The sequence below is a fragment of the Malaclemys terrapin genome, chromosome 4 (genome assembly GCF_027887155.1).
Source record: "Malaclemys terrapin pileata isolate rMalTer1 chromosome 4, rMalTer1.hap1, whole genome shotgun sequence".
Classification (NCBI taxonomy): Eukaryota; Metazoa; Chordata; order Testudines; family Emydidae; genus Malaclemys; species Malaclemys terrapin.
This window is the reverse complement of record NC_071508.1, coordinates 12,659,360-12,685,977: the sequence shown is the minus strand read 5'-3', so window position 1 is coordinate 12,685,977 and position 26,618 is coordinate 12,659,360. Positions and strand designations below refer to the sequence as shown.

At 44.2% G+C, this 26,618-nt stretch overlaps 1 protein-coding gene across 2 annotated transcripts in view; it reads right to left on the bottom strand.

The window, feature by feature from the left end:
- CD34 (CD34 molecule) overlaps positions 1-5,139 on the bottom strand; it is a 30,437-nt gene extending 25,298 nt beyond the window's left edge. Inside the window, exon 1 of one of the 2 annotated variants that reach the window (XM_054026721.1) lies at positions 4,837-5,139. In XM_054026721.1, coding sequence (XP_053882696.1) covers positions 4,837-4,915 — 79 coding nt within the window. In that variant the 5' untranslated portion in view covers positions 4,916-5,139. The remainder of the gene's footprint in view (positions 1-4,836) is intronic. The other variant, XM_054026722.1, reaches the window with a different exon arrangement.
- Between the last annotated feature and the right edge of the window lie 21,479 nt (positions 5,140-26,618).

The window sequence follows — 26,618 nt, the reverse complement described above, 5'->3', positions numbered from 1 at the left end:
AAGCCAAGGGAGAGATCAGCAAGGAAATTGATTAGGAGATGTTTGCTTTGTTAAAGTTGTGCATCTGAGCTGGGTCGTGACCCAGAGAGGTGCTGAACACCTACAGCTCAGAGGTCAGTAACAAGTTGCAGGTCCTCAGAACTATGCAGGGACCTACACTTAACTATGACGTGACAGACAAATTATTCCACTAGAAGATGTTCCATCACCTTGCTGCCTAGTCTGCTATGGTGCTGGAATAGGACTGTCCCCAGCTTGTTTAAAATCATGTTCATTAAGGAAGGAACAAGTGCCTTTACATCACTACAGCACCTACCGCAGAAGGTGTGTCTTTCTCTCTCCCGATAATCAACCTAGGTACTTATCTGGTCCATTGGAACAACATGAGTTCTGCATTATGTGCACATAGGTGCAAGAGCATGCTGAGTTGTAAATGCACAATTGACGTTACTGTTTTTTTATTCTAAAGAATATGTGAATTGTTTCACTCTCAATTGATGTTTTCATAGATATTATGTTACCAAATCTCAATTCTCTCTCTTTGGTAAAGATCCTGCTGCATTGCACGAAGAGATAAGAAACTGGTTATAACTAGGTTTCAGAGTAGCAGCCGTGTTAGTCTGTATCCGCAAAAAGAACAGGAGTACTTGTGGCACCTTAGAGACTAACAAATTTAAATTTGTTAGTCTCTAAGGTGCCACAAGTACTCCTGTTCTTTTTGTGGTTATAACTAGTTCGGTGGTGTTGGGCAAGACAGACAGGGGCTCCAGAGTTACTATCCATTTCCAGGGAAGGGAGATTAGCTTAGCTGTGGACTACGGGTGACTTGGTTGGAGGCTGCATGCCACTGACCTTTTGCTGACTGACCCATGGTACATAATAGAGTGATTTTGGAGAAGTCTGTCAGTGCATATAGGCATAAACTTTTCATATGGTTTGTGATTTTATTGCAATGCTAGAACTTGGGCAAATTTCAGTGAGAGGTTGGGCAAATTTGGAATGGGCTGGGGCCTGAATTTCAGGTAGAAACAAAGTGAAATTGGATGAATTTGACCCCAAGGCAGGTGTTTTGGTTTGTTTTGTGGTTTCTGTGACACTCTGCACCCCACATTCAGCATAGTAATATGATTATGATATAATTATGTGGCATCTTGTACAAGGTATGCCTTGTAAGGTATCATTCTAAAAGTCTTGATCTGTTGAACATTATCTTGTTGGACTGTATGCAAAGTTATAGAATATCAGGGTTGGAAGGGACCTCAGGAGGTCATCTAGTCCAACCCTCTGCTCAAAGTGGAACTAATCCCCAGACAGATTTTTGCCCCAGATCCCTAAATGGCCTCCTCAAGGATTGAACTCACAACCCTGGGTTTAGCAGGCTAATGCTCAAACCACTGAGCTATCCCTCCCTCCTGAATACATAATTTTGCTAGGTACTGTATGTGTTACTGAAAGATGTTGTGAAGTTTAAAACACCCACAGCTAGCCTTTCAGGTACAACAATGAAGAAGCTAGACAGTGCTAATGACCCATCAGCAAAGACAACTGACCTTGGAAAAGGTTTATCCTCACCGGGGAATGTTTCAACCAGCCTATGAGTAATGGATGCTACGACTCAGCAAGGCATGCAAGGGCATGTGACCAGACCACATGACACTGAACTACATTTTGGTACCTGTATTTTTCTACAAGCTGGGCTGGGGACTTAGCTTGGAACAAAGGGTTCCCACCATATGGAAAAACTATATAAGGTGGGGAGTGACATCACCTCTTGGCCTCACTCCCCCCCACAAGAGAACTCCTGGAAACATCTAAGGATCAAAGACTGGATAGGGGAAAGTGCTGGTCCCAGGCTAACGGGATTTCTAGCCTGTGTATGGAAATTTGGTGAACTGCTTGTATCATCAGTAAGAGTGAGAGATTGCTAATTCAAATCTTATCTATCTAGTATATTAGGCTTAGTTTGCATTTTTGTTTATTTGATAGATAATCTGCTTTGAGCTGTTTGATATCACTTACAATCACTTTTAATCTATCTTTCTGTAGTTAATAAATTTGTTTTATCTTAACCAGTGCGTCTTTAAGTGAAGTGTCTGGGAAAATCTCAGCTTGGTTAACACAGGCTGTTTTTTCATATCTTTGCCATATTGAGTGGGAAGTGAACTATATTAATGAACTTGCATTGCACTGTGCAATGCAAGCTCATTCTGGGTTTATACTCCAGCAGGGGTGCAAGCCCAGGGAGCTGGGAAATTGTTGTGCTCCATTATGAATCTATGAGAGGCTTAAGTAAGGCACTCAGGTAACTCAGTTGGGTGTGTGGTGCCACCTGCTGTTGTGTTGGGTGATAACAGGGCCTGGAGAGCTGGCTGAATCACCAGTAGAGCAGTGTGAGAGAGACCAGCCTTGCTAAATTGTTAGGGGGCACAGCGGTTCCAACGGCTCCCAGACTGCATCCCGGGGATAACAACCTGTCACAGGTTCCCAGACCTTTATCTCCTCCTGACCAAAGAGGTTTGTTTGTATGAATCCCTGCAAATGACCAAATTTTGCACAGCACCTGCTATAAGTCTTCCTGAATGAAAATAAGGCCTTAGGAGCAGCTTATTGTGGTAACAAGTGACTAGAAGGGCTAAGAAAGGAGGAAGGGGAAACAACTTGTAGAATTAAGAGATGTGCAATAGAGCCTGTGCTTAGATGCTTGAAAACTGATGGCCAGAACCACTTCCTTTGCAGGAACTGGTTTTTAATATCATGCCACTGAGTTTATATATTCTTCTAGTTTGTGGACACCTGAAAAAGCTCATGTACTAGAAGCCACCAAAAAGGCAGCATTGTCTATGGACTAAGGTAAGTAACTAGGATATAGAACTCCTGGGTTCTGTTTTCACCTGTGTAACTGATTCACTGTGGAACCTTGAGACATGTCACCTAGGGACTTATTTCACAGGTGCTAGGCACTCTCAGCTCCAACAGAAGTCAACGAGAAACACAAGTGTTCAGAATCTCCGAAAATCATGCCCTTAATCTCTCTGTGCTTTATTTTACTCTTATATGGAATGGAAATAATACTTTTCTATCTCACTGGGGTGTTCAGAAACTTACAGATTTGAAGGCCAGAAGGCACCATTATAATCATCTAGTCTGATCTCTGCCACATTCCAGGCCATAGAACCTCACACCCCTATTCTTGTAGTAGTGGGGCCACAGTCATTGGCTGAGTCACTGCAATCCTCAAATCTTGATTTAAAGACTTCAAATTACAGAAAATCCACCATTTACCCTAATTGAATCAGCAAGTGACCCATGGCCCATATTGCAGAGAAAGGCAAACCACCCCCAGGGTCTCTGTCAATCTGATTTGGGGAATTCCTTCTTGACCTTAAATATGACCATTAGTATGTGGGCAAGACCAGCCAGCCAGACATGTGGGAAACTAATTAACTATTTGCAAAGCACTGCAATATCCTGTACAAGTGCAGAGTATTGGCTTGGCTAATAAAAGGTATCATATTTTACAGTATGTGCATTTTCTCTCAAAGTCCATTGCAGGTACAAAATTAAAAAATAACCCACCCTCCTCCCCCAAATCCTATCACTTGATAATTTTGCCTTTACCTTTTTCCATCTCACAAGTGACTCAGATTTCTAATTCCAGAGGTATACTGTTGCACAAAAGCTTTGCTTACCACATACCTCAGACAGTCATACAATGCTGAAACACACTTTAAAGGTTTCTTCATACTGCACTTTCTGTAAGTGCATACTAAAGGGTGAGATAAAATGGCTCAAACGAGCAATATGTCATGCCAGCTTGATAGAGGAGTGAACCTGATCCTTTTTGAAATATTAGCAATGAAACAAGAGACAGAAGAGCACAATGTAACTGATTATTTAAGAGGATCTACTATCTCACATTTCATTGATAAAGAGGAATATAAAGTAGGTTGGGTACCTACAGGATCTTGGATGTTATTCTAATACAGCATATTCGGACAAAAAAGTCCCCTTATAATTTATTACACCAATCTTCAATAGTATTAAGATTTTTGGTTTTAGATTAAATACATGAAAAATCTATCAAAGAGTTAAATATTGCTTAAAAAAAACAACTAAAACCCAACAAACAAAACACCCTACACAAAACAAAAACTTACACACCAAAAATCCTTAGAATTTCTCTTTTTTGTTTTTTCCCCTGGTGCTGAGTGTTACTTGTGGAATTAAGAAGGGTGGAGGATTCCCCATAGTCACAGAGAGTTCATCTGAGGAAGCAAAGGTTTTTTTGGAAGCGAGCAGATTTTTTATAATACCAGGTGTTGTAGTTACACTTGTTTTTTAACTAAGTGTTTAATGCCTATAAAATAATCATCACAAATTAGAAACCTCTGTCCTTTTAGGCTAATGCAGAGCAACAAATGACACACATTCATTAGAGGTACTTCGTACATTTACATCTTCCTTATAACATGGTTTCTAATGGGATGCTTTCAGATCTTGGTTCCCAACTCTGCTTAAAGCTGTAATAATTCCTGTTCAGAACACTCATTTTTGGCTGTTTTGGGGCAAATGGACTGGGGAAGTGTCCTTCCTCTACATATAATGTCCTCAATATAATGCTCTCCACATAAATCTGCTCCAATTTTATTGAACATACATTATATCACACTTATAGTACACTGACTCTTTTCCCTACCTTGCTATCCAAGGAGCAGTAGTACAGAGAGGTATTTCCCTGTTCATTATTTCGCCTCCACCACCACCCCCCAGCTACTCTATTTTGTGCTTAACGCATTTAGTAGCCATAAATGTAGCCTTTTTATGTTTAATACTCACCCATCAAGCTCAGAACATAGAACATTGTCCAGAAAAGCTGCTTCCTCTTTGTTGCTTTTAAACTCCCCAGTAACAACATCCCTGCTGATTACTTACAAGCAAAACTGGATATTACTTTAGTACTCTTGGGTTTTTAAGTTCTGCTGCAGCTCTGTTGAGACCGTGTGCAGCTCCCCTTTAGTTCAAATCTTTGAGGCCAGTAACATATGGGGTGGAATTCCCTTGCACGGGTTATGCTTGTGGTTCCAAATTATGAGGTGGAGATTGTCCAAAGCGTGATCTAGCTTTAAATAGTTCATAGCAATCTCACTATCACATTGTTAACTTTTTCCCCTCCCCTATATCCTTTTTTTTTTTTTTAAACATGACACATGCTTAACTCTTTCATGGAAGCTGATTCCTTTCACTTTAAAAATGAAGAGAGATGTACAATTTGCATTACACTGAAAGTGAGCATAATATGGCTTGTGTAGTTAAAGTAAAATTCCCCTTTTACCCTGATTTAATATAACTTGAAAGCAGTATAAAAATATGAAATTACATATCCACCCACACCCACCCCTGTATGGTAATATTGCAGGAACTTTGAAGGCGTTTAGAATCTGGGATTTTTTGAGTAATTAAATTAAGAATGAACCTGGGGCCAAACCCATCACTGACTGAAATAGGAACAATGCCGTTTACTTCAAAGCTGAATTCACTTAGGCCAGCAGTGAACATGGTTCACAGATGAAAGGGCTTTGAAACTTATGGTCAGTATTGGGACTGAGTACCTTCTAGATAAAAACGAGTTCTGAAGCCTTGGAGGGAGGCCTAGACGCAACCGCCTGCAGCTTACTTCTGTTGATAACAAATGCAGCTAAGGGTGCAAATTCATGAATTCTAAAGGCCAAATATTTGGTTTTCGCTGGTACCCTGATGAGAAATGACAAGTCATTTCTAGCAAGAATGATTTAACACACTCAGGGAAAAGGATGTCTTACATCAGTCAAGTAAATCCCCTCCTTACTCCTTTCAATTCAGATGGAGGGCAAGTTGCTTTTTCCTGCCCATTTTCTCTGTTTCCTGTTCTTCTCTATTTAGTTTGTTTCCTTTTCCTTTCCTTCACTGCAAAAAATAACCTTAGAACAGGAGACTTCCCATTTTTCAAAATAAGGGTTACATCTTAACAAAGAATCTCACAAACATCTTCCTTCCCAGTCATGATTGTGCCGCACCCCCCACAGCACCACTCCCCCACCTGTTTGTGCTAACTAGTTCTACTTAGGTAGAAATTTAGCATTAGGAAAGTATTTACTGTAATTTTAGCTGCCTTGATGAATTTTAGTAGGTGGAAAGATGAGTCACCACCTTTTGACCAACAAACTCTCCATGGATCAACAACAAACACACACCAGACAAGTTTGGGAACTTTGTTCCAAGAATATACAATCCATAAACTTGACAGGCTGCTCTCATAGTCATCCTGTGGATGGTGAACTCGACTGAAGCCATAAATCTGAGTTCTGGTCCTGGCTGTGTCACTAACATTGTGGTCTTCACTAAGTCACTTAAACTCTGACTCAGTTTCCTCCCCCATAAACTGACAATAACCATTCGCTCCGTTTGTAAGGAACTTTGAGATCCTCAGGTAGAAAGACACTCTGTAAGTGCTATATATAGTTCTGACTTCACATTGGTGAGACTCAAAAGTAAATCGATCAGAATCAATGGAGCAGACTGAGGCACTAGACCCTAGAGCGCAATTTGGAGATTTGTCAAAGGTACAAATTGTTCCTTTAATATTATACATTTTAATATAAGAAGAAAAAAAACTACTGTTGTCCGGCTTTTCTATAAAAACTTCACTTTTCAAAAAAATCTATTTAATCTCCCAAAATTAACAGTATGGAAGATTAAGAAATATTTGTTCTGTTCAGTGTGACAAACTGCTGAAAAAGTAAACACTGAATTGACCTTAATTTTTGTTTTTGATGCTATAAAAACACACATTTATTTTACCAAAGAAGTCAGTCTTAGCAAGATGCCTACCTAACAGGTTGTACACAAAATAAAGAGGGCAGAGAGAGAGAGAAATAAAGGCACACTCTCCAATCTAATATTTTCTATTTGGATGCCTTTCATTCCTGTTCTGCCCCCAGACACCTTACTGCCATATCTGGGACTCCGCCACCCCGCCCCAAATGAAAATATAGTAGTGTTGCAGACTGTTATAAGCATTAAGAAAATACATCTGTTATGGAACTACCATGTGAAAGGAAATCCCTCAGTAGATTGTGTTTTAATTAGGGCTGTTAATTAATCACAGTTAACTCACGCAATTAACTCAAAAAAATTAATCATGATTAAAAAAATTAATTGCACTGTTAAACAATAGAATATCAATTGAAATTTATTAAATATTTTTGGATGCTTTTCTACATTTTCAAATACAGTATATCGATTTCAGTTACATCACAGAATACAAAGTGTACAGTGCTCATTTTATATTTTTTATTACAAATATTTGCACTGTAAAAATGTTAAAAGAAATAGTATTTTTCAGTTCACCACATACAAGTATGTCGTGCAATCTCTTTATCATGAAAGTGCAACTTACCAATGTAGATTTTTTTTGTTATATAACTGCACTCAAAAAGAAAGCAATGTAAAACTTTAGAGTCTACAAGTCCACTCAGTCCTACTTCTTGTTCAGCCTATCCCTAAGAGAAACAAGTTTGTTTACATTTATAGAAGGTAATGCTGGCCGCTTCTTATTTACAATGTCACCTGAAAGTGAGAACAGGCTTTTGCATGCCACTGTTGTAGCTGGCGTCGCAAGATATTTATGTGCCAGATGCGCTAAAAATTCATATGCCTCTTCATGCTTGCCATCGTTCCAGAGGACATGCGTCCATGCTGATGACGCTCGTTAAAAAATAATGCATTAATTGAATTTGCGACTGAACTCCTTGGGGGAGAATTGTATGTCTCCTCTGTTTTACCGGCATTCTGCCATACATTTCACGTTATAGCAGTCTCAGATGATGACCCAGCACATGTTGTTCGTTTTAAGAACACTTTCACTGCAAATTTGACAAAATGCAAAGAAGATACTAGTGTGAAATTTCTAAAGATAGCTACAGCACTTGACCCAAGATTTAAGAATCTGAAATGCCTTCCAAAATCTGAGAGGGATGAGATGTGGAGCATGTTTTCAGAAGTCTTAAAAGAGCAACACTCTAATGGGAAAATTACAGAACCCGAACCACCAAAAAAGAAAATCAACCTTCTGCAGGTGGCAGCTGATTCACATTATGAAAATGAACATACGTGGGTCCACACTGCTTTGGATCGTTATCGAGCAAAACCCGTCATCAGCATGGACGCATATCCTCTGGAACGCTGGTTGAAGCATCACGGGACATAATCTTTAACGCATCTGGCATGTGAATATCTTGCAGTGCCGGCGACAACAGTGTCATGCAAATGCCTGTTCTCATTTTCAGGTGTGTAGCGGGGTGGACTCCTGCTCCTGCAGGAAGGGTTAAATCCAGCCCTGCAGAGGGCTGGGGCTGCGGAAGAAAAGCTACCTAGGCTGATTGGGGAAGTAGCCGCAGCTGGGCCACACTAGGGTTACCATATCTAACAAATAAAAAAAGAGGACCCTCCACGGGCCCTGGCCCCGCCCATTTCCCCACCCCAGCCCCACCCCAACTCCGCCCCTTCCCCGCCCTAACTGCGCCCCCTCCTCCCTCCCACTCCCAGCCACGCGGAAAGGGCTGCCCGAGCGCTACCGGCTTCACGGTTTGCCGGGCAGCCCCCAGACTCTGCGCCCCCAGCCGGCTCTTCCCCAGCACAGCTGGAGCCCGGGAGGGGAAGCGCCCAGGAGGGGGCGCAGGGTCTGGAGGCTGCCCGGCAAACCATGAAGCCGGTAGCGCTTGGGCTTCGGGCAGCCACCTTGCCTCCGGACCCTGCGCCCCCAGCCGGGCACTTCCCCTCCCGGGCTCCGGCGGCGCAGGGTCCGGAAGCATGGGGGCTGCCTAAAGCCGGTAGCGCTCGGCTCTTAAACAGAGCCGAAGAGTCGGGGAGGAGCAGAGCCGCCGCGGCCGGAGGCTCTGCTCCTCCCCTGACTCTTGGGCTCTGTTTAAGAGCCGGGCTGCCCGAGCACTACCGGCTTCGGGCAGACCCCATGCCTCCGGACCCTGCGCCCCCGGCCGGGCACTTCCCCTCCCAGGCTCTGGCGGTGCAGGGTCCGGAGGTATGGGGGCTGCCCAAAGCCCGGAGTGCTCGGCTCTTAAACAGAGCCGAAGAGTCGGGGAGGAGCAGAGCCGCCGCGGCTGGAGGCTCTGCTCCTCCCCTGACTCTTCGGCTCTGTTTAAGAGCCGAGCTGCCCCAGCGCTACCGGCTTCGGGCAGCCCCCATGCCTCCGGACCCTGTGCCGCTGGAGCCCGGGAGGGGAAGTGCCCAGCCGGTGGCTGGGGTCCGGAGGCAAGGGGGCTGCCTGAAGCCCATAGCGCTCGGGCAGCTCGGCTCTTAAACAGAGCCGAAGAGTCAGGAGAGGAGCAGAGCTGCCGCGGGAGGGGAAGTGCCTGGCCGGCATTTTCCCGGACATGTTCGGCTTTTTGGCAGTTCCTCCCAGACGGGGGTTTGAGTGCCGAAAAGCCGGACATGTCCGGGAAAAAGAGGACATATGGTAACCCTAGGCCACACCCCAATCAGGCCTCAGCTGGCCTGTATAAAGAGGCTGGGAGCAAGAAGCTCAGCAGTCTCTCTCTGCACTCACAGAGAGAAGGGCCTGACTGCAGGGAGCAGAGTCATGGTACCTGAGTGGAGCGGGGCTGGGGAGCGCCAGCCTGGAAAGCCCCAGGCTGCAGCCTAGTATTAGGCCAAGGGGTACTGGGGGTTGCAGAGGGCAGCCCAGGGGTAGGCCAAGGCAGCAGGTCCAAACCCAACCCTGCCAGTGATGAGTGGCTGATACTGCAGTCTGCCCCAGAGAGCGGGGGCTAGTTGGTGACTGGCAGTAGCCTGATGCTGAGGTGAGGTGGGGTTAGTGGGTGGGGGTTCCCCTGGGAGGGGAGACCCAGTGTGTGTGGGTACTGCCAGGGGGCAGCACCCAGAGCAAGGGGCACTGGGGTCCTGGGAGGGACATGGGGGTCAGTGCGAACGACAAGGCGGATCACTGGCCTGCAGAGGGTGCTCCGGGCTGGATTGAGCTGATTCCCCAGAGTAACCAGCAGGAGGTGCTGCAGGGGTGAGTCCGACCCCTTACAAGGTGACATTGTACCCAAGAAGCAGGCAGCATTATCTTCTGCAAATGTAAACAGACCTGTTTGTCTGAGCGATTGGCTGAACAAGAAATGGGACTGATTGGACTTGTAGGTTCTAAAGTTTGATATTGTAGAAAACATCCAAAAGTATTTAAATAAATGGTATTATATTATTGTTTAACAGCGTGATTAATCACAATAATTTTTTTTAAAATCGCTCGACAGCCCTAGTTGAATTATATCCATTTACTGGTATGATAAAGTTGTAGTGGCTTTTATTTTTAATTTAGGACAGGAAAATGTCTCCGGGAAGGAAACATCTGTTGTGAAAATATTTGATCCAAGCTCTATATATAGGCTTCTTTTATGTTTTAACATTTTTAAAAAGTTAGCTGACAGCTCTACAGCTGTGATAAAAAGCAATAAAAAAACCCAGTAAACTATAGCATACAAATATATACACATAGACACACGTAACTCCTTGAGCTGGACATTACATCCCTAACCCTTTGCAAAGTACACTGGGAGTGAAGGAGTGTAAAAGTCTATAGAAGTGCTAAGTCTTATTTTAAGAAAGGCGGTGAACTGGTTTTATTAAAATAAGAAATTAGCCTGAACTGCAATGGTCAAATCCAAGCTTAACAGATATCAGTGTGCTCAAATCTAGGGCACGGGTTTGGCCCATTATATAGCTAGGACTATACTTAATGTTTTTAGATCTGGATAAGAATTCAAACTGTCTGCAAATCAGGAATTGCACAGATAAAGGAGTTTGATTTGGGACCATCTCCTGTTAAAATATGAATCCACTGAGCAATCCTCCATAATTATAACCTGGGCTGAACATTTCCTCAGCACATAAAACAATAATAAAATAATCAATCTGGAATTTCAGATGAATGGGAAGTATTTTTCCTGTTTTTCATATTCTCTTTTAGTTAACAAACAGAAAATACTTATTTATCTGAAGAAGTTGTATTTCATGCATATACTTCACAATGTCTGACTAATCTACTTCTAGATGCATGAACTTGTCTGCTGCTGGAGCTCAGAAAATACATTGGGTCCACCTTCTATATAAAATAAATTTACAGTGCATAATATGTTATGTTTTCATTTCTATTTTCTGGTAATGTCCACATGGAACATAAAGGGTAATAGAACAAGCTGGACAAAATAATATATGGTAACTGCCCTGAACAGTTTAAAATCTAGTGTGACAGGCAACAAGTGACTTACAAACAGTAGAAAGGAACAGAAAGTGAGATGAATTGCAATTATGCACTCAAACAGGATGAAAGAATACACAATTTGTACGTTGAAGCCACATTACAAAGATTTCCTGAGAAGTTTTATGTTCTCCTTTATTGATTCACTAGTCACTGTACACTAGACAGACAACTGTGGAGTCTTTTGAGTTATGCACTGATCTTCTCTGATTAGCCACAACAATACCAGAGGCAACTGAATTTTCCATGATCCTCAGAGAGGCTATTCAGACAACTATGACTGTGGCAGACAGGAAAAATTAAAAAAAAACCACTAAGCATCCCCTTCAAATATGTTAGATACCCAATAAAGAAGTATCTAAATTAGTTAGAGAATTCACAGTTAAACAGCCAGGCAAGATAACAGAAAAAGAAGAATTCCAGTGTGACGTTGTGCAGTCTATATGGTTTTAAAAAACATGATAATAAGTGAATATAATGTAACTGGGATAATTTTAGAAAAATATGGTAAAAAGTTAATATAACGTAACTGGGATATGCTTCATGCAAAAGGTCTCTTATAAGGTATCATTACAAAGCTTATAATCTACTGAGTATGATCCAATTTGTATAAATGTACCACTCTTGTATCTAAAACTAGAAATATAAAATATAACTCTGAGAGCCTATTGTAATTATGTAAAGTGTGGGCCATTAATGATGGTTTGGAATCTTGATGACTCCCATTGTCTGCAGATGGCTGGGTTTACCTGTGAGTCTTCCTGTACATGTGTGTGCTGGCAAGTGAGTAATGAAGTCTTGCAGTGACATGTGATCATGTCACCTGAACTGGAATCCATCTTTAACCTGGTGCTTTTCCAATGAGGAGGGGTGGAAACCCAGAGGGACAAAGGGTTCCCGCCTTATGCAAAAGATATATAAAGGGGTGGAAGAGAACAAAGGAGGGAGAGGAGCCATCATGAAGAATCCCCTAGCTATCACCTGAGCTGGAACAAGAGCTGTACCAGGGGAAAGAATTGGGTCCAGGCCTGGAAGGTGTCCAGTGTGAGAAAAACTTACTGAAGCAACTCTGAGGGTGAGATTATCTGTATTTAGTTTGATTAGACATAGATTTGCGCATTTTATTTTATTTTGCTTGGTGACTTACTTTGTTCTGTCTGTTACTACTTGGAACCACTTAAATCCTACTGTCTGTATTTAATAAAATCACTTTTTATTTAGTAATTTACTCAGAATATGTATTAATACCTGGTGGAGCAAACAGCTGTGCATATCTCTCTATCAGTGTTATAGAGGGCGAACAATTTATGAGTTTGCCCGGCATAAGTTTTATGCAGGGTAAAACGGATTTATCTGGATTTAGACCCTATTGGGAGTTGGGCATCTGAGTGCTAAAGACAAACACACTTCTGTGAGCTGTTTTCAGGTAAACTTGCAGCTTTGGGGCAAGTGATTCAGACCCTGAGTCCGTGTTGGAGCAGATGGGAGAGTCTGGCTCAGCAAGACAGGGTGCTGGAGTCCTGAGCTGGCAGGGAAAACAGGAGCAGAGGTAGTCTTTGCACATCGGGTGGCAGTTCCCAAGGGGGTTTCTATGATCCAACCAGTCACATCCAGTCCTAGAGGTAGCTCTGGATTGACAGGGATACATTTCTAGATCTCAAAAAACTTGTGCTTGAACTGACTGGAAGTACGCCATAGAGCAGAGAAATGATTAGGATGATGGTAACTAAAAGTATTGAGTGAGAAAAATTTCATTTCCACAAGATCCCGCCTTGAAATTAGCCCAACTCCCAGTCTTCAGCACCAACCTGTGGTATAGAGCAGGAGACCTTGAAGCAGCAGGATGCAGAGTTTGCTCGGTTTGGACTTGGTTGTGCGTGTGAGTAGGGCACAGTGACGGGACAGCTAGAAGGACAAACCCTTAACTCTGCAAAGAGGCTGGTTTCTATAACTAGCTTTCAAATGGGCGAGTAAGCTTGGGAAAGTTGCACACGCTAGTTACAGGGAGCTCACTTTGGACTTTGGCATTAAGAGGGCCAATGCGAAGAGGGGGAAAAGGAAGGTGACCCGAACCCCGATTACAGGGCGGTCACCCTTCCTTCACAAAAATCCTACTTTCTTTAAACAGGGGGAAAGAAGTCACAAATGTAAAAATGTCTGGAAATGAACAGGTAAGGGAGTCTCCCATTACCAGGGAATCCTCCATCCCTCACCAACACCCTTCCTGACTTACCTGTCTACCCCACCAAGAACATTACAACTTTGGACAATGGGCTAGAGGCTAAAGCGCTGAAAAGGAGACACCTCCATTCCCTTCAGTAGAGGGTGGTCTCTTTGCCCAGAAAGTGTCAGCGGCCCAAAACAGGCTAGAAAGGGGCGGCCTGAACCCTTCTTACAGGGAGAGGTCAATGGCACGGGGCATTTTAAAGCTTAGCTCCTAAAGAGTTGAAACCCCCAGAGACCGCTACCCTTCTTAAAGGGGGGTCTCTAAGCCTTAGCTACCTTATGGACCCCCTCAAGCATTTTTGCTGGGAAGGGATGGACCTTGATCCCTGTTTACAGGGAGGTCCTTTTACCTGGCACCTCAAGGGGGATGACGCTTAAGTGGAAGTCACGAGTCCTCATGACAGGGAAGCCCATGTGTGCAAGGTGTGTGTCCTTTTTCTCTGGCTTCTGTTTCCATTCTCTTTTCCTGCTGCTTCTTTGGTGCTTCTGTCTTCTTGTCCGTTTTCTCTTTTGAGTTGCTAGAGAGAGAGAGAGAAAAGAGGAGAAGCAAGGTGAGGCGTGGGTTTCGTACACACGACTGCCACATCAGTTCAGATCAAATGGACAAGGCCCCTTCTTGAAATTAGCCCAACTCCCAGTCTTCGGCACCAACCTGTGGCATAGAGCAGGAGACCTTGCAGCAGCAGAAGTCAGGGCCAGCTGGATGCAGAGTTTGCTTGGTTTGGACTTGGTTGTGCGTGTGAGTAGGGCACAGTGACGGGACAGCTAGAAGGACAAACCCTTAACTCTGCAAAGAGGCTGGTGTCTATAACTAGCTTTCAAATGGGCGAGTAACCTTGGGAAAGTTGCACACGCTAGTTACAGGGAGCTCACTTTGGACTTTGGCATTAAGAGGGCCAATGCGAAGAGGGGGAAAAGGAAGGCGACCCGAACCCCGATTACAGGGCAGTCACCCTTCCTTCACAAAAATCCTACTTCCTTTAAACAAGGGGAAAGAAGTCACAAACGTGAAAATGTCTGGAAATGAATAAGTAACGTAGGAATCCTGCTGTCTCTCCCATTACCAATATAACCTCCAGCATTCTCCAATAGCCTTCTTCTATAGTTCTAGATGTGAATACCATATCATTTACCTATACCTTCTTTACAGGGATGATGGTTCTTTTTGTATAGCTTTGTTTTCCATTCCCTTTTAATGTACTTCATTTGATTCTTGTATCTTCCTGTGTATTTTTGTTGTTCTACAGAGAGAGCGAGCGAGAGAGAGAGAGGGGTGAGGAGAAGTAAAAACATTAGGTTTGGGCTCAGCAGATACCATAATCACAATGTAAATTCAGTCAACATAAGCTCCATTGTGTTTTCTGCCTAGCGCCTCCTGCCCGGTGAGCTTAAGCTGCTTCAGGCTTTTCCTGCCCACTGCCTCCTACCCAGTCAGCGGAAGCCACCTGAGGGTTTTTCCACCCAGTGCCTCCTGCTCAGTCAGCGTGAGCCACCTGACGGCTTTTCCCACCCAGTGCCTTCTTGCCCAGCCACTGCGAGTTGCCTCAGGGCTTTTCCCACCCTGCAACTCCTGCCCCGTCAGCGCAAGCCACCTGAGGGCTTTTCCCGCCCAGTGCCTCCTGCCCAGTCAGCGCAAGCCGCCTCAGGGCTTTCCCCACCCTGCACCTTCTGCCCAGTCAGCGCAAGCCACCTGAGGGCTTTTCCCGCCCAGTGCCTCCTGCCCAGTCAGCGCAAGCCTCCTCAGGGCTTTCCCACCCAGCGCCTCCTGCCCAGTCAGTGCGAGCTGCCTCAGGGCTTTCCCCACCCTGCACCTTCTGCCCAGTCAGTGCAAAGTGCCTGAGGCTTCTCCCACCTGGTGCCTCCTCCCCAGTCAGCACAAGCTGCCTCAGGGCTTTTCCTACCCAGCCAGTGTGAGCCACCTGGGGGCTTTTCCGCCCAGTGCTTCCTGCCCAGTCAGTGCGAGTCACCTCAGGGCTTTTCCTGCCCAGCGCCTCCTACCCAGTCAGTGTCAGCCACCTGAGGGCTTTTCCCGCCCTGCGCCTCCTGCCCAGTCAGTGCGAGTCGCCTCAGGGCTTTTCCTGCCCAGCGCCTCCTACCCAGTCAGTGTCAGCCACCTGAGGGCTTTCCCGTCCAGTGCAAGTCGCCTCAGAACTTTTCCCGCCCAGGGCTTCCTGCCCAGCCAGTGTGACTCACCTCAGGGCTTTTCCTGCCCAGCACCTCCTGCCCAGTCAGCGCGAGGTGCCTGAGGCTTTTCCCACCCAGTGCCTCCTGCCCAGCCAGTGCGAGTCACCTCAGGGCTTTTCCCGCCCTGCACCTCCTGCCCAGTCAGCGCAAGGTGCCTGAAGCTTTTCCCACCCAGCACCTCCTGCCCAGTCAGCATGAGCCACCTGAGGGCTTTCCCACCCAGTGCCTCCTGCCCAGTCAGCGCAAGCCACCTCAGGGCTTTCCCCACCCAATGCCCCCTGCCCAGTCAACACGACCTGCTTGAGGCTTTTCCCACCCAGTGCCTCCTGCCCAGCCAGTGCAAGTCAACTCAGGGCTTTTATGCCCAGGGCCTCCTGCCCAGTCAAAACGAGCCGCCTCAGACTTTTCCTGCCCAGCGCCTCCTGCTCAATCAGCGTGAGGTGCCTGAGGCTTTTCCTGCCCAGCACCTCCTGCCCAGCCACCGTGAGTCGCCTCAGGGCTTTTCCCGCCAAGCGCCTCCTGCCTAGTCAGCGTGAGGTGCCTGAGGGCTTATCCCTCAGTGTCTGCTGTCCAGCCAGTGCGAGCCTCCACAGAGTTTCCTGCCCAGCACCTCCTGTCCAGTCAGCGCGAGTGTCCTGAGGGCTTTTCCCGCCCAGCTCAGGAATGCCTCCACACCCCTTCCATCTTCACCAGCACTCATCACAGACCCCACCCCCAAATCTGAGACAGCCCCTCACTGCACACTGTTCTCAGCATCAGAACCCCACTCACTGTTATCCCCAGCTCCTCCCAACGCCCCATCTCAGTCCCAGGACCCCACCCCAACTGCAGTCCCTTGAGTCTCACAACCCTCTTCATCCTACTCCACCATTCACGTCAGTAAGAGGGACCCGAAACAACCATGACCAGAGCCACCAGCATCTATTTAAGGAAAGTAGAAAAGCAACTGGTTCTAGTACAGCCACTCATCTCAACCCACACCTCCCCTCACTGGGCACTCACTCCCAGCCAAAGAGCCCGCTATCTTTCCTCCACTGCTTAAGAGTTGCCCCAAACTACATTCCCCACTAAGTCACAACCCACCCCCACCACCTCAGCTTAGTCCCTAACACCAAGAACCTCACAGATGTACCATTTAGTAGAAGCTGTTCAACACCTAAGACATGCAGAGAGCAGCATCTTTACTTTGCAACCTGTCCGGAACAGGAGCCTCTCCATGAGTCTCCTGCCCAGTCAGCACAAGCCACCTCCCGCCCTTCCCAGCCAGCGCCTCCTGCCCAGTCAGCGCAAACCGCCTCCTGCCCTTCCTGTCTGGTGCCTCCTGCCCAATCAGTGCGAGTCGCCTCAGTGGTTTTTCCGCCTGGCATCTCCTGCCCAATCAACGCAAGGTGCCTCAGGGCTGCCTGCACAACCCCTGCTCCTCAGCCAGAGTTTCACCACAGATTGCCTCTCAGATCTGAGTCAGCCCCTCATAGCACTTTGTCTCTGCCCTAAGATGTCCCCATGCTAGCACCCCCTGGCTCAACCCCTCCCCCGCATTATACTCATCTCCCACTAGGGTGACCAGATGTCCCGATTTTATAGGGACAGTCCCAATATTTGGGGCTTTGTCTTATATAGGTGCTTATTACCCCCACCCCCGTCCCGATTGTTCACACTTGCTGTCTGCTCACTCTATCTCCCACTCACTGCACCCCCTCAGCCATAGAGATCCCAATCGCCATGAGAAGGAACCACCACCAACCTCAGAACCTCCCAGGACCAGCTAGTTTGGTCACAACCAATGGTCCAAGCAACTCAAGAGCACTTTGCTCAGCCCCATGTCCTCTAATTTGGAGCGGGGTAAAGGTGCTTCACAAATGGCTGAGTCAGCTCCCCCTTCTGGCTTGGAAACTGCACAGGCTGCACCCTGGAGGAAGAGCACAGCCCTAGTTCTGCCACTTCCCCATTCAGGTCAGAGGTCGTGGGGACTTTGCATGTGCTGCAGAATAATTGCCCCGGGATTGCAGGGGAGAAGAAACACAGGCGCCCAGGACAGGACAATCACAGGCTACAGCCAGAGAAGTTTTGCTCCCTTATTTCTTTTCATAGTTCACATTATTAAGAAAATGTTTCTATTGAAGCCAGTCTATTCCTTTCTGATGGTTAGCTTTCTATTGCTAAAGATCACTCTGGTGCTGTGGTTATTATTTATTGCTTATTTATTTATTTATTTTGTGGAAGCACCTAAGAGCAGGGCCTTCACACATACATACAGTCACACCAAAAAGACAGCCTCTGCCCCCAAAGCTTTTATCTGTTCTCCTTTAAACATTTTCTCCTCTATTTTAAATAATTATCTCCTTGAGACAGACATCCAGGTCTTCCTATATGTTTACAAGATACTGTGCACAAAAGGAAAGGCTGTAGACCATACTGCCTCGCTACTAGCTACAAACCATTGGAAGGAGCCAAAAAATAGTATTAGGAACCTGCAATTGAGCTAGATTTTTTTTTCTCTTTCCAATTTAAGCATAAATCAAATATTAGATGGGAAATAAAAGATGTCTGTTCACTCCCATATTCCCATATGGTTAAAAGTTAGAGGATTTTGTTAAGAGGGTGTGAAATATAGCTCCTAAATTGCATAATAGAATAAAAAGATCTATATGTCACGTCGACATGAATTTGACTTACTACTATTTGTTATTGTGTAATAGATGGCATCACTTATTGATTACCGTACAAATGTCTCTCCAGGATTCTGTATCAAGTGACTGGCTTTGCATTTGCAGTGACTCTTGGTTTAGGTTTCAATTTCAAATGTTAAGTATATTTGCTTTTCTTTCAGTGCTGTTAGGATCACTCTCATGACAGGTTCATAGCAGCTACTTTTCTCTTTTCTTAAAATGCCCCAGCATGGCAGTGTGTGTTGGAGGCATCCTCTTTTGGATAGACAATAGGAAGGCCAAGAATGTTATACAGCTGTTCACAGGATTAGGATAGGTAAATGGTGCAAAGAAAATCTTGGTCATCAGCAGATTGCTTTCAGCTACCTAAGGAACATAAACACAGCACTGAAAAGAAAGTGCCAGTTGTCAAGGAATGTAACAGAAATAACTGTATGATGTTAGAGCAGAAACAATTGGCCGAGCATTATCCACATAACCTAATGGTGGCGTCTTAAAAGAGGTGGGAAGGCTTTTGAAATACCCAGTAGCATGGTATGAAGAGCTGTGGATTATAAAGCTGAGCTGTAGTGTAAGACATTTAAAGACACATTCAATGAGCAAAAAGAACAGGAGTACTTGTGGCACCTTAGAAACTAACAAATTTATTAGAGCATAAGCTTTCGTGGACTACAGCCCACTTCTTCGGATGCATATAAAATGGAACATATATTGAAGAGATATCTATACACACATACAGAGAGCATGAACAGGTGGGAGTTGTTTACCAACTCTGAGAGGCCAATTAAGTAAGAGAAAAAAAACTTTTGAAGTGATAATCAAGATAGCCCAGTACAGACAGTTTGATAAGAAGTGTGAGAATACTTACAAGGGGAGCTAGATTCAATGTTTGTAATGGCTCAGCCATTCCCAGTCCTTATTCAATCCTAAATTGATTGTATCTAGTTTGCATATCAATTCCAGCTCAGTAGTCTCTCCTTGGAGTCTGTTTTTGAAGTTTTTCTGTTGTAAAATAGCCACCTGCAGGTCTGTCATTGAATGACCAGACAGGTTAAAGTGTTCTCCCACTGGTTTTTGAGTATTATGATTCCTGATGTCAGATTTGTGTCCATTAATTCTTTTGCATAGAGATTGTCCAATTTGGCCAATGTACATGGCAGAGGGGCATTGCTGGCACATGATGGCATATATCACATTGGTAGATGTGCAGGTGAATGAGTCCCTGATGGTATGGCTGATGTGATTAGGTCCTATGATGATGTCACTTGAATAGATATGTGGACAGAGTTGGCATCGGGCTTTGTTACAAGGATAGGTTCCTGGGTCAGTGTTTTTGTCAATTAATGGACACAAATCTGACATCAAGAATCATAATACTCAAAAACCAGTGGGAGAACTTAGGATACAATCAATTTAGGATTGAATAAGGACTGGGAATGGCTGAGCCATTACAAACATTGAATCTAGCTCCCCTTGTAAGTATTCTCACACTTCTTATCAAACTGTCTGTACTGGGCTATCTTGATTATCACTTCAAAAGTTTTTTTTCTCTTACTTAATTGGCCTCTCAGAGTTGGTAAGACAACTCCCACCTGTTCATGCTCTCTGTATATGTGTATAGATATCTCCTCAATATATGTTCCATTCTATATGCATCCGAAGAAGTGGGCTGTAGTCCACGAAAGCTTATGCTCTAATAAATTGGTTAGTCTCTAAGGTGCCACAAGTACTCCTGTTCTTTTTGTGGATACAGACTAACACGGCTGCTACTCTGAAACCATTCAATAAGCAGGCTGTCAGTTCCTGCCTGAAGCATTCAGAATGATTTCATTATCCCATACTCTGAGACCCCACCTTTACGAATAATCCTGTCCTTTCCTGGCTGCCTTGATTAGTCACTTGGGCTTTCTCTGTCTGTGCTGCCGCATTTCCTGGTATTCTTTTCTTTCACACATGAGCTTGAATGACAGAAAACAGCAGGGCCATCCAGATTTTGGTTCCTGATCTTAACTTGGCCTTTGAAAAACTGGCTAAAAATAGAACAGTTGGCTAAAAATAGGACAAAAACCAGTCTGCTACCCATTGGGGTGTGGGAACCTGAAAAGTTTTTCATTGGGAATGGCAGTCAGGACCAAATTAGATGAAGCCTATTTGTTTTCATGACACATTTGTTTCAAAACTCCTTATTTATTGATAAGTATTTCTGTGACATTCATCACCTTGGTATCTCTGCTGATAGTTTCTTTTCTGTTTTAAAATCCAGATTTGGGAATGTATGTTTTATGTGGGCCCGGTGCAAACAGGAAATTCAGCAACCACCCCAGGGGAGGAACAAAGGGAAAAAATAATCGCTTAATAAAGAGGGATCTTTAGTTTCAAGCAAAAGCACAGCCTTACTTTAGAAGAGTTTAGGGAAAAAAAGGTTCCCATCAGTGCTATCACCAGTTCATCTGAACTGCTCTTAAGAAGCATCGGGCCCTAGTGTAGACAAAGGCTCTGTTAGCATCTGACATTTTTACCACTATGTCAATTCAACCTGCATTTTTAAATTGGCAAGATAGCAAAAAATGGTCAAAGCTGGTGGAATCTCGTCCAATGAAAGCTCTCACTGCCCAGCAATAGAGATGAGAATTTTGTTCTAAAATTCCTTTGTGCAGACACCGCCTAATGATCAAAAAAATCACGTTAAGAACTGTAGCAGGAGATTTTTAAGTAATTGTTTTAGGGTTGCTGCTTATTGAAGGGGAGTGTTTGGTGCAAATCATATTGCTTAAAGAGAAAATTAGATTCCCCATACTTTCATCTCTGGGTTTGTCTATATTACTACGTTTTATTGTGTTCAAACAGTTGTGTTTATTGAGTTAGCTGACAAACAATGAACACAATTTGCCACTGTTTATACCAATCGGCCAGTAATATTTGGCCTCTTGGCAGCTAATTTGACTCTTCACAGTCATATCTGAATACAATAAGATTTTGTAATGTAAACAAGCAGTTGGGAGGGGGAGTATATGAGAAAGAGCACATAAGTGTGATTGTTTCTTTCCCTTTTGTCCTTTCCTATGTTTATTAAATTAATTCAAGAGGTGAGCTTTCCACCTTCATGACCACTTCCATTTAAAGTGACTTTATTACAGTTTTATAGGCTTATGTATTAACATTATTTTCTTCCTTCTCGCTCATCAAGATGTGGTTGTGTAAAAAGGACCAAAATGATGGACACACACACAATCTTTCTGAAAACAAATAGTTTGTATACACAAGGTAAAGAAGTCTAGACTGAACTTTTTCAGGATGTTGGGCAAAGCATCCCAAATTTCACACGGCTCGGTGATGAAGGCTCACTCACATGGACTGTGATTTTGTCCAAATATCTAAGGGTAATTTGATTTAATTGTGAATGATGCAATAGACATATGGTAAGGAAGTTATCTGCCAGGAAACATATTGTCTGTAAGTATTTTAGCAGCACCATCAATACATTCAGCAGCCAGGTGGTGTACAATGATTTCACATCCGTCATTTCCCCACCTTAAAAAAAAGTCAGTGTTTTTGGATAGACTAGATCCCTGCATTCCTGCCATAATTCCAAGACACAAGAGCTACCGACCCAAGAAAACTGAACAAACTTGTATAAGAAACCTTGGCTAAATCATCACACTGAACATTCAACTAGTCACGTTCATCCAGTAATTTCAAAGCACTTTAAAAATATAATCCAGAATTTCTCAACTCCCATATGAAGCTGGTATGCATACCCCCATTTTATAGACTAAGAAACAGACACACCAGCAGAGAGATGAAGTGACTTTCTCTGTGCCACACAGCACGTCAGGAATCAGGCTGGAAAAAGACTTCAGGAGTCATAGCCCCCACTATTACTGCCAAACCCACTGCCTCTTAAACAAACAAATACAACATATGATTCGTGGTTCTGCAGATGACATCCAAAAAATCCCTTATGTCCATAGCATTCGGACCTGATCTTTAAGTGTTACAGATATGCCAACCTCTATCCTAAATAGAAGACACAAGAAACAGCAAAGGAAGAAGCTGGGGGTCTGATGAACTTTCTTTTGTTAGTATGTCCCTATTCCCCTTAGTAAAGCTTTAGAGATACCCTGAAATCTGGCCTTTTGTCATGAGTGTATCAACTCACCAGTGCAAAAGGACACATGGGACCAAATCCTGAGAGGTGCTGAACTCGTATGGACACTAATGGGAGTTGGAAGTGTTCAGCAGCTCTTAGCATTTGGCCCATGAGGAGCAATATAATTGCTGTTCATCTTAAGAAAGGGATAGTTGGCCACCTCTAACTACTGCTCATGTTAACTAGCATTCCCTCATTGTTTCCTTGTGCTCCCTTCCCCTTCCCCTCCTTACATCAAGCTGTTATCAACAGCCTTATACTTCAATTGCAAGCTCTTTGAGCAGGAATTGCCTCTTTACACAGTGCCTAGTGCAGGGGTTGGTAACCTTTCAGAAGTGATGTACCACTGAAAATCAGCTCACGTGCCGCCTTTGGCACGCGTGCCATAGGTTGCCTAACCCTGGCCTAGTGCAGTGAGTCCTGGCCTCTAGGCATTGCCACAATAAGAAATGATAAATAAAAATAATGATGTAATCTTTTACCAAGGCCTGCTCTGTGCAGAGTCTGTTTTTGAGAGACTGCCTGCCTGATTTCTAAAGCAGGGGTTCTGCCTACCCTCCAAAGAGTGGCTATTATTCCAAACCTTGTGATGTTTACCCACCACTTATTTTCAAAGGAACATCCTCCAGGGAACGTCTACCTAAACTGCAGCTAAAAGCGTGCCTCTCAGCTCAGGTAGACAGACACCACACATTAGCTCTGCTTGATCTAGTGCGCTAAAAACAACAATAAAAAGAACAGGAGTACTTGTGGCACCTTAGAGACTAACAAATTTATTTGAGCATAAGCTTTCGTGGGCTACAGCCCACTTCTTCGGATGCATAGAATGGAACATATAGTGAGGGGATATATATACATACAGAGAACATGAAAAGGTGGGAGTTGCCCTACCAACTCTAAGAGGCTAATTAATTAAGATGAGCAATTGTCAGCAGGAGAAAAAAACATTTGTAGTGATACTCAAGATAGCCCATTTAAGACAGTTTGACAAGAAGCACTTTTGCAACAGAAAAGCTTCAAAAACAGACTCCAACGGAGAAACTGCTGAACTTGAATTAATATGCAAACTAGATACTATCAATTTAGGCTTAATTAGAGACTGGGAATGGCTGAGCCATTACACACATTGAATCTATTTCCCCATGTTAAGTATCCTCACACAGGGCCGGCTCTGGCTTTTTGGCCGCCCCAAGCAAACAAACAAACAAACAAACAAACAAACACAAACCTGCGGCGCAGCCAGAGCCAGGGGGAGGGGGAGGGAGCGGGAGGGAGAGAGAGAGAAGGGGAGCGGCCAGGGCTTCAGCGGGGCGCTGCCTCGCGGCTCCTCCCGCCCCGCCGCCTGCTGGGAGGGAAGGACGTGGGCTGCCCTATCGGGTTTGCTGCACTGCAGGGCGCTCCCATCCTCTATGCCATCACCCCCTACAGAGCGGCCGGCGCGTAACAACACACACACACACACACACACACACACACACACACACAAACAAAAGCGGCCGTGCCGCCCTAGGATTGGGCGGAATGCCGCCTCCTACAAGCTGCCGCCCCAAGCACCAGCTTGCTCGGCTGGTGCCTGGAGCCGGCCCTGTCCTCACACCTTCTTGAAAAACTGTCTTAAATGGGCTATCTTGAGTATCACTGCAAAAGTTGTTTTTCTCCTGCTGACAATTGCTCATCTTAATTAATTAGCCTCCTAGAGTTGGTAGGGCAACTCTCACCTTTTCATGTTCTCTGTATGTATATATATATATATATCTTCACTATATATTCCATTCTATGCACCTGATGAAGTGGGCTGTAGCCCACGAAAGCTTTTGCTCTAATAAATTTGTTAGTCTCTAAGGTGCCACAAGTACTCCTGTTCTTTTTGCGGATACAGACTAACACGACTGCTACTCTGAAACCTGTCAAAAACAACAATGTTGACATTGCGGCACAGGTGGTGGTGACATGAACTAGCCATCCAAGTATGGACCTAGCAGGTCAGGTGGGTTTGTACCCAATGTTCCTAACTGCAGTGTAGACATATTCTAAGTATGATGTTGGCAAACTAGCATTCATCATGTACCTTGGACCACATCTTTACTGCCTCTTCACCTTCCCTGGTGATCAAGGGACAATCTGTGCTCCTACCTCTATATTTTTAAGGCGCTGTTTCTGAGTCATAAATTGCACTGTACTGATATAATGGATACAAGAAGCCTTAACATATATATTATGGCCCCATGCAATATTAGGGGTTTCTGCTTAGGGATAAAACGTCCTTTGAACTAGAAAGGTCTCAGATTGATCATGCCCTCATAGAAGCTTTTTTCCTCTTTAAAGTCTAGAGGGAACAGCTTTAAAAATAGCCACAAATGGGACACCCGTCATTCTGGCAAACAGGTTTGAAAGAGACTAATCTGTCTGAAAGCTTCACTATCTCCGGAAGCCTCAGTTCCACTCAGGCAGTCTGGAAGAAGGAGATAAGCATCTGTTTCATAGCCTTGGAATTTCAGGAGTTAGCTATTGTTTGGCTGTTCACTTCCTCCTTGACGGAAAAGGTACAATCCAGTTGCTTATAGCTGTTTTTGCCTGCATTTGTACACAACAAAAACTGCCTTTGTGTTTAAATACAAATCAAAAGGATACAGTTATATTATTTATTGTTTGAAAACATTTTCTGTGCTCAGTTTTAATTTCTGTGGTCAGTTATTGGGAAAAAAAGAGGAATACTGCATTGAGGCTGATTTAAGGAATGTTAGAACAAACAGGCTAATATGCATGTCTTATCACTGCCCTCTCGTGGAATAAATCAGAACTGCTCAGTTGTGAATCGTAGATCATGCAAACCCAATAGCTACTCTCCTTTTGCTCAAGTGTTAGGGGCCTGCAATTTTGGAGAAAGAGGATCAGGATTTATTATTGCTGTCCTCATCAATTCTAATTGACCACACTGAGTACAGCATAATGACAACATTCAAGAGCTCAGATATGCTGCAAAGGCACTCAGTAGGAGCCATTTACATACCTAGATTATTAGCTAGAACGCTGAAGACTTAAGTGACCAGCATTTTATAACAACAGATTAAAAACTCCAATGCAATTTTTGAAAGTTATGGTCGGGGGAGAAAGATATTTCTTTGCAGCTTTAACAGGGGAGAGATTTGAGAATCATGTGAGGAGCAGGATAGGAATAAACTACATCAATGTTAACGTGGTATTTAAAGATCTGAGCTAGAAAACAAAATGTTGAGGGGAGTAGATAGACAAGGGTCCACCTTCCCTTTTAGTTCATGGATGTCCTTGCATGGTTTTGAATTAAATCTTATCATTTATAAGGCCTTGGCTTTGAAACCTTTATTGCAGATTTTGAGAGAATCTCTTCTTGAATGACAGGTTTCAAAGTAGCAGCTGTGTTAGTCTGTATCCGCAAAAAGAACAGGAGTACTTGTGGCACCTTAGAGACTAACAAATTTACTTCAGTATAAACTTTCATGGGCTACAGCTTACTTCTTCAGATGCATCTGAAGAAGTGAGCTGTAGCTCACGAAAGCTTATGCTGAAATAAATTTGTTAGTCTTTAAGGTGCCACAAGTACTCCTGTTCTTCTTGAATGGTTTGTTCTGGTAAACATGCTCTGTGATAGAGTTTCACGCCACATGATCTAGATACACTCAATATGGCAAAATAGTCCAGAGGCAATCCAGGGAGCTACAAAATCTTGCATTTGTGACTCAGAAAGGCGCACTCATCCTTTTAGGTGTTTCTACACTATGAAAATTAGTACTTGTATTACAGCAACAGCCAGCAATGGTGCAGCATCAACAGTACTAAGGCACTAAAGAAGTTATGCCACCATGTCACAGAAAACCTCTCAGCGAAGGTTTTCCGGACACAGTGGTTAAAACAGCACCCTGTCAATTCTAGTGCTCATGTTGTTGCTACTGCCAGTGCAGCTGAACTGTTGACAACAATTACTGTAATACTATTAATTTTTCTAAGGTTGACAGGGCTTCTAAGTAGAGTTGGTGGGAAACTTAGTTTAGTCGGAAAATGCCAATGCGCTGGAGCAAAATGTTTCATGAAAACGATT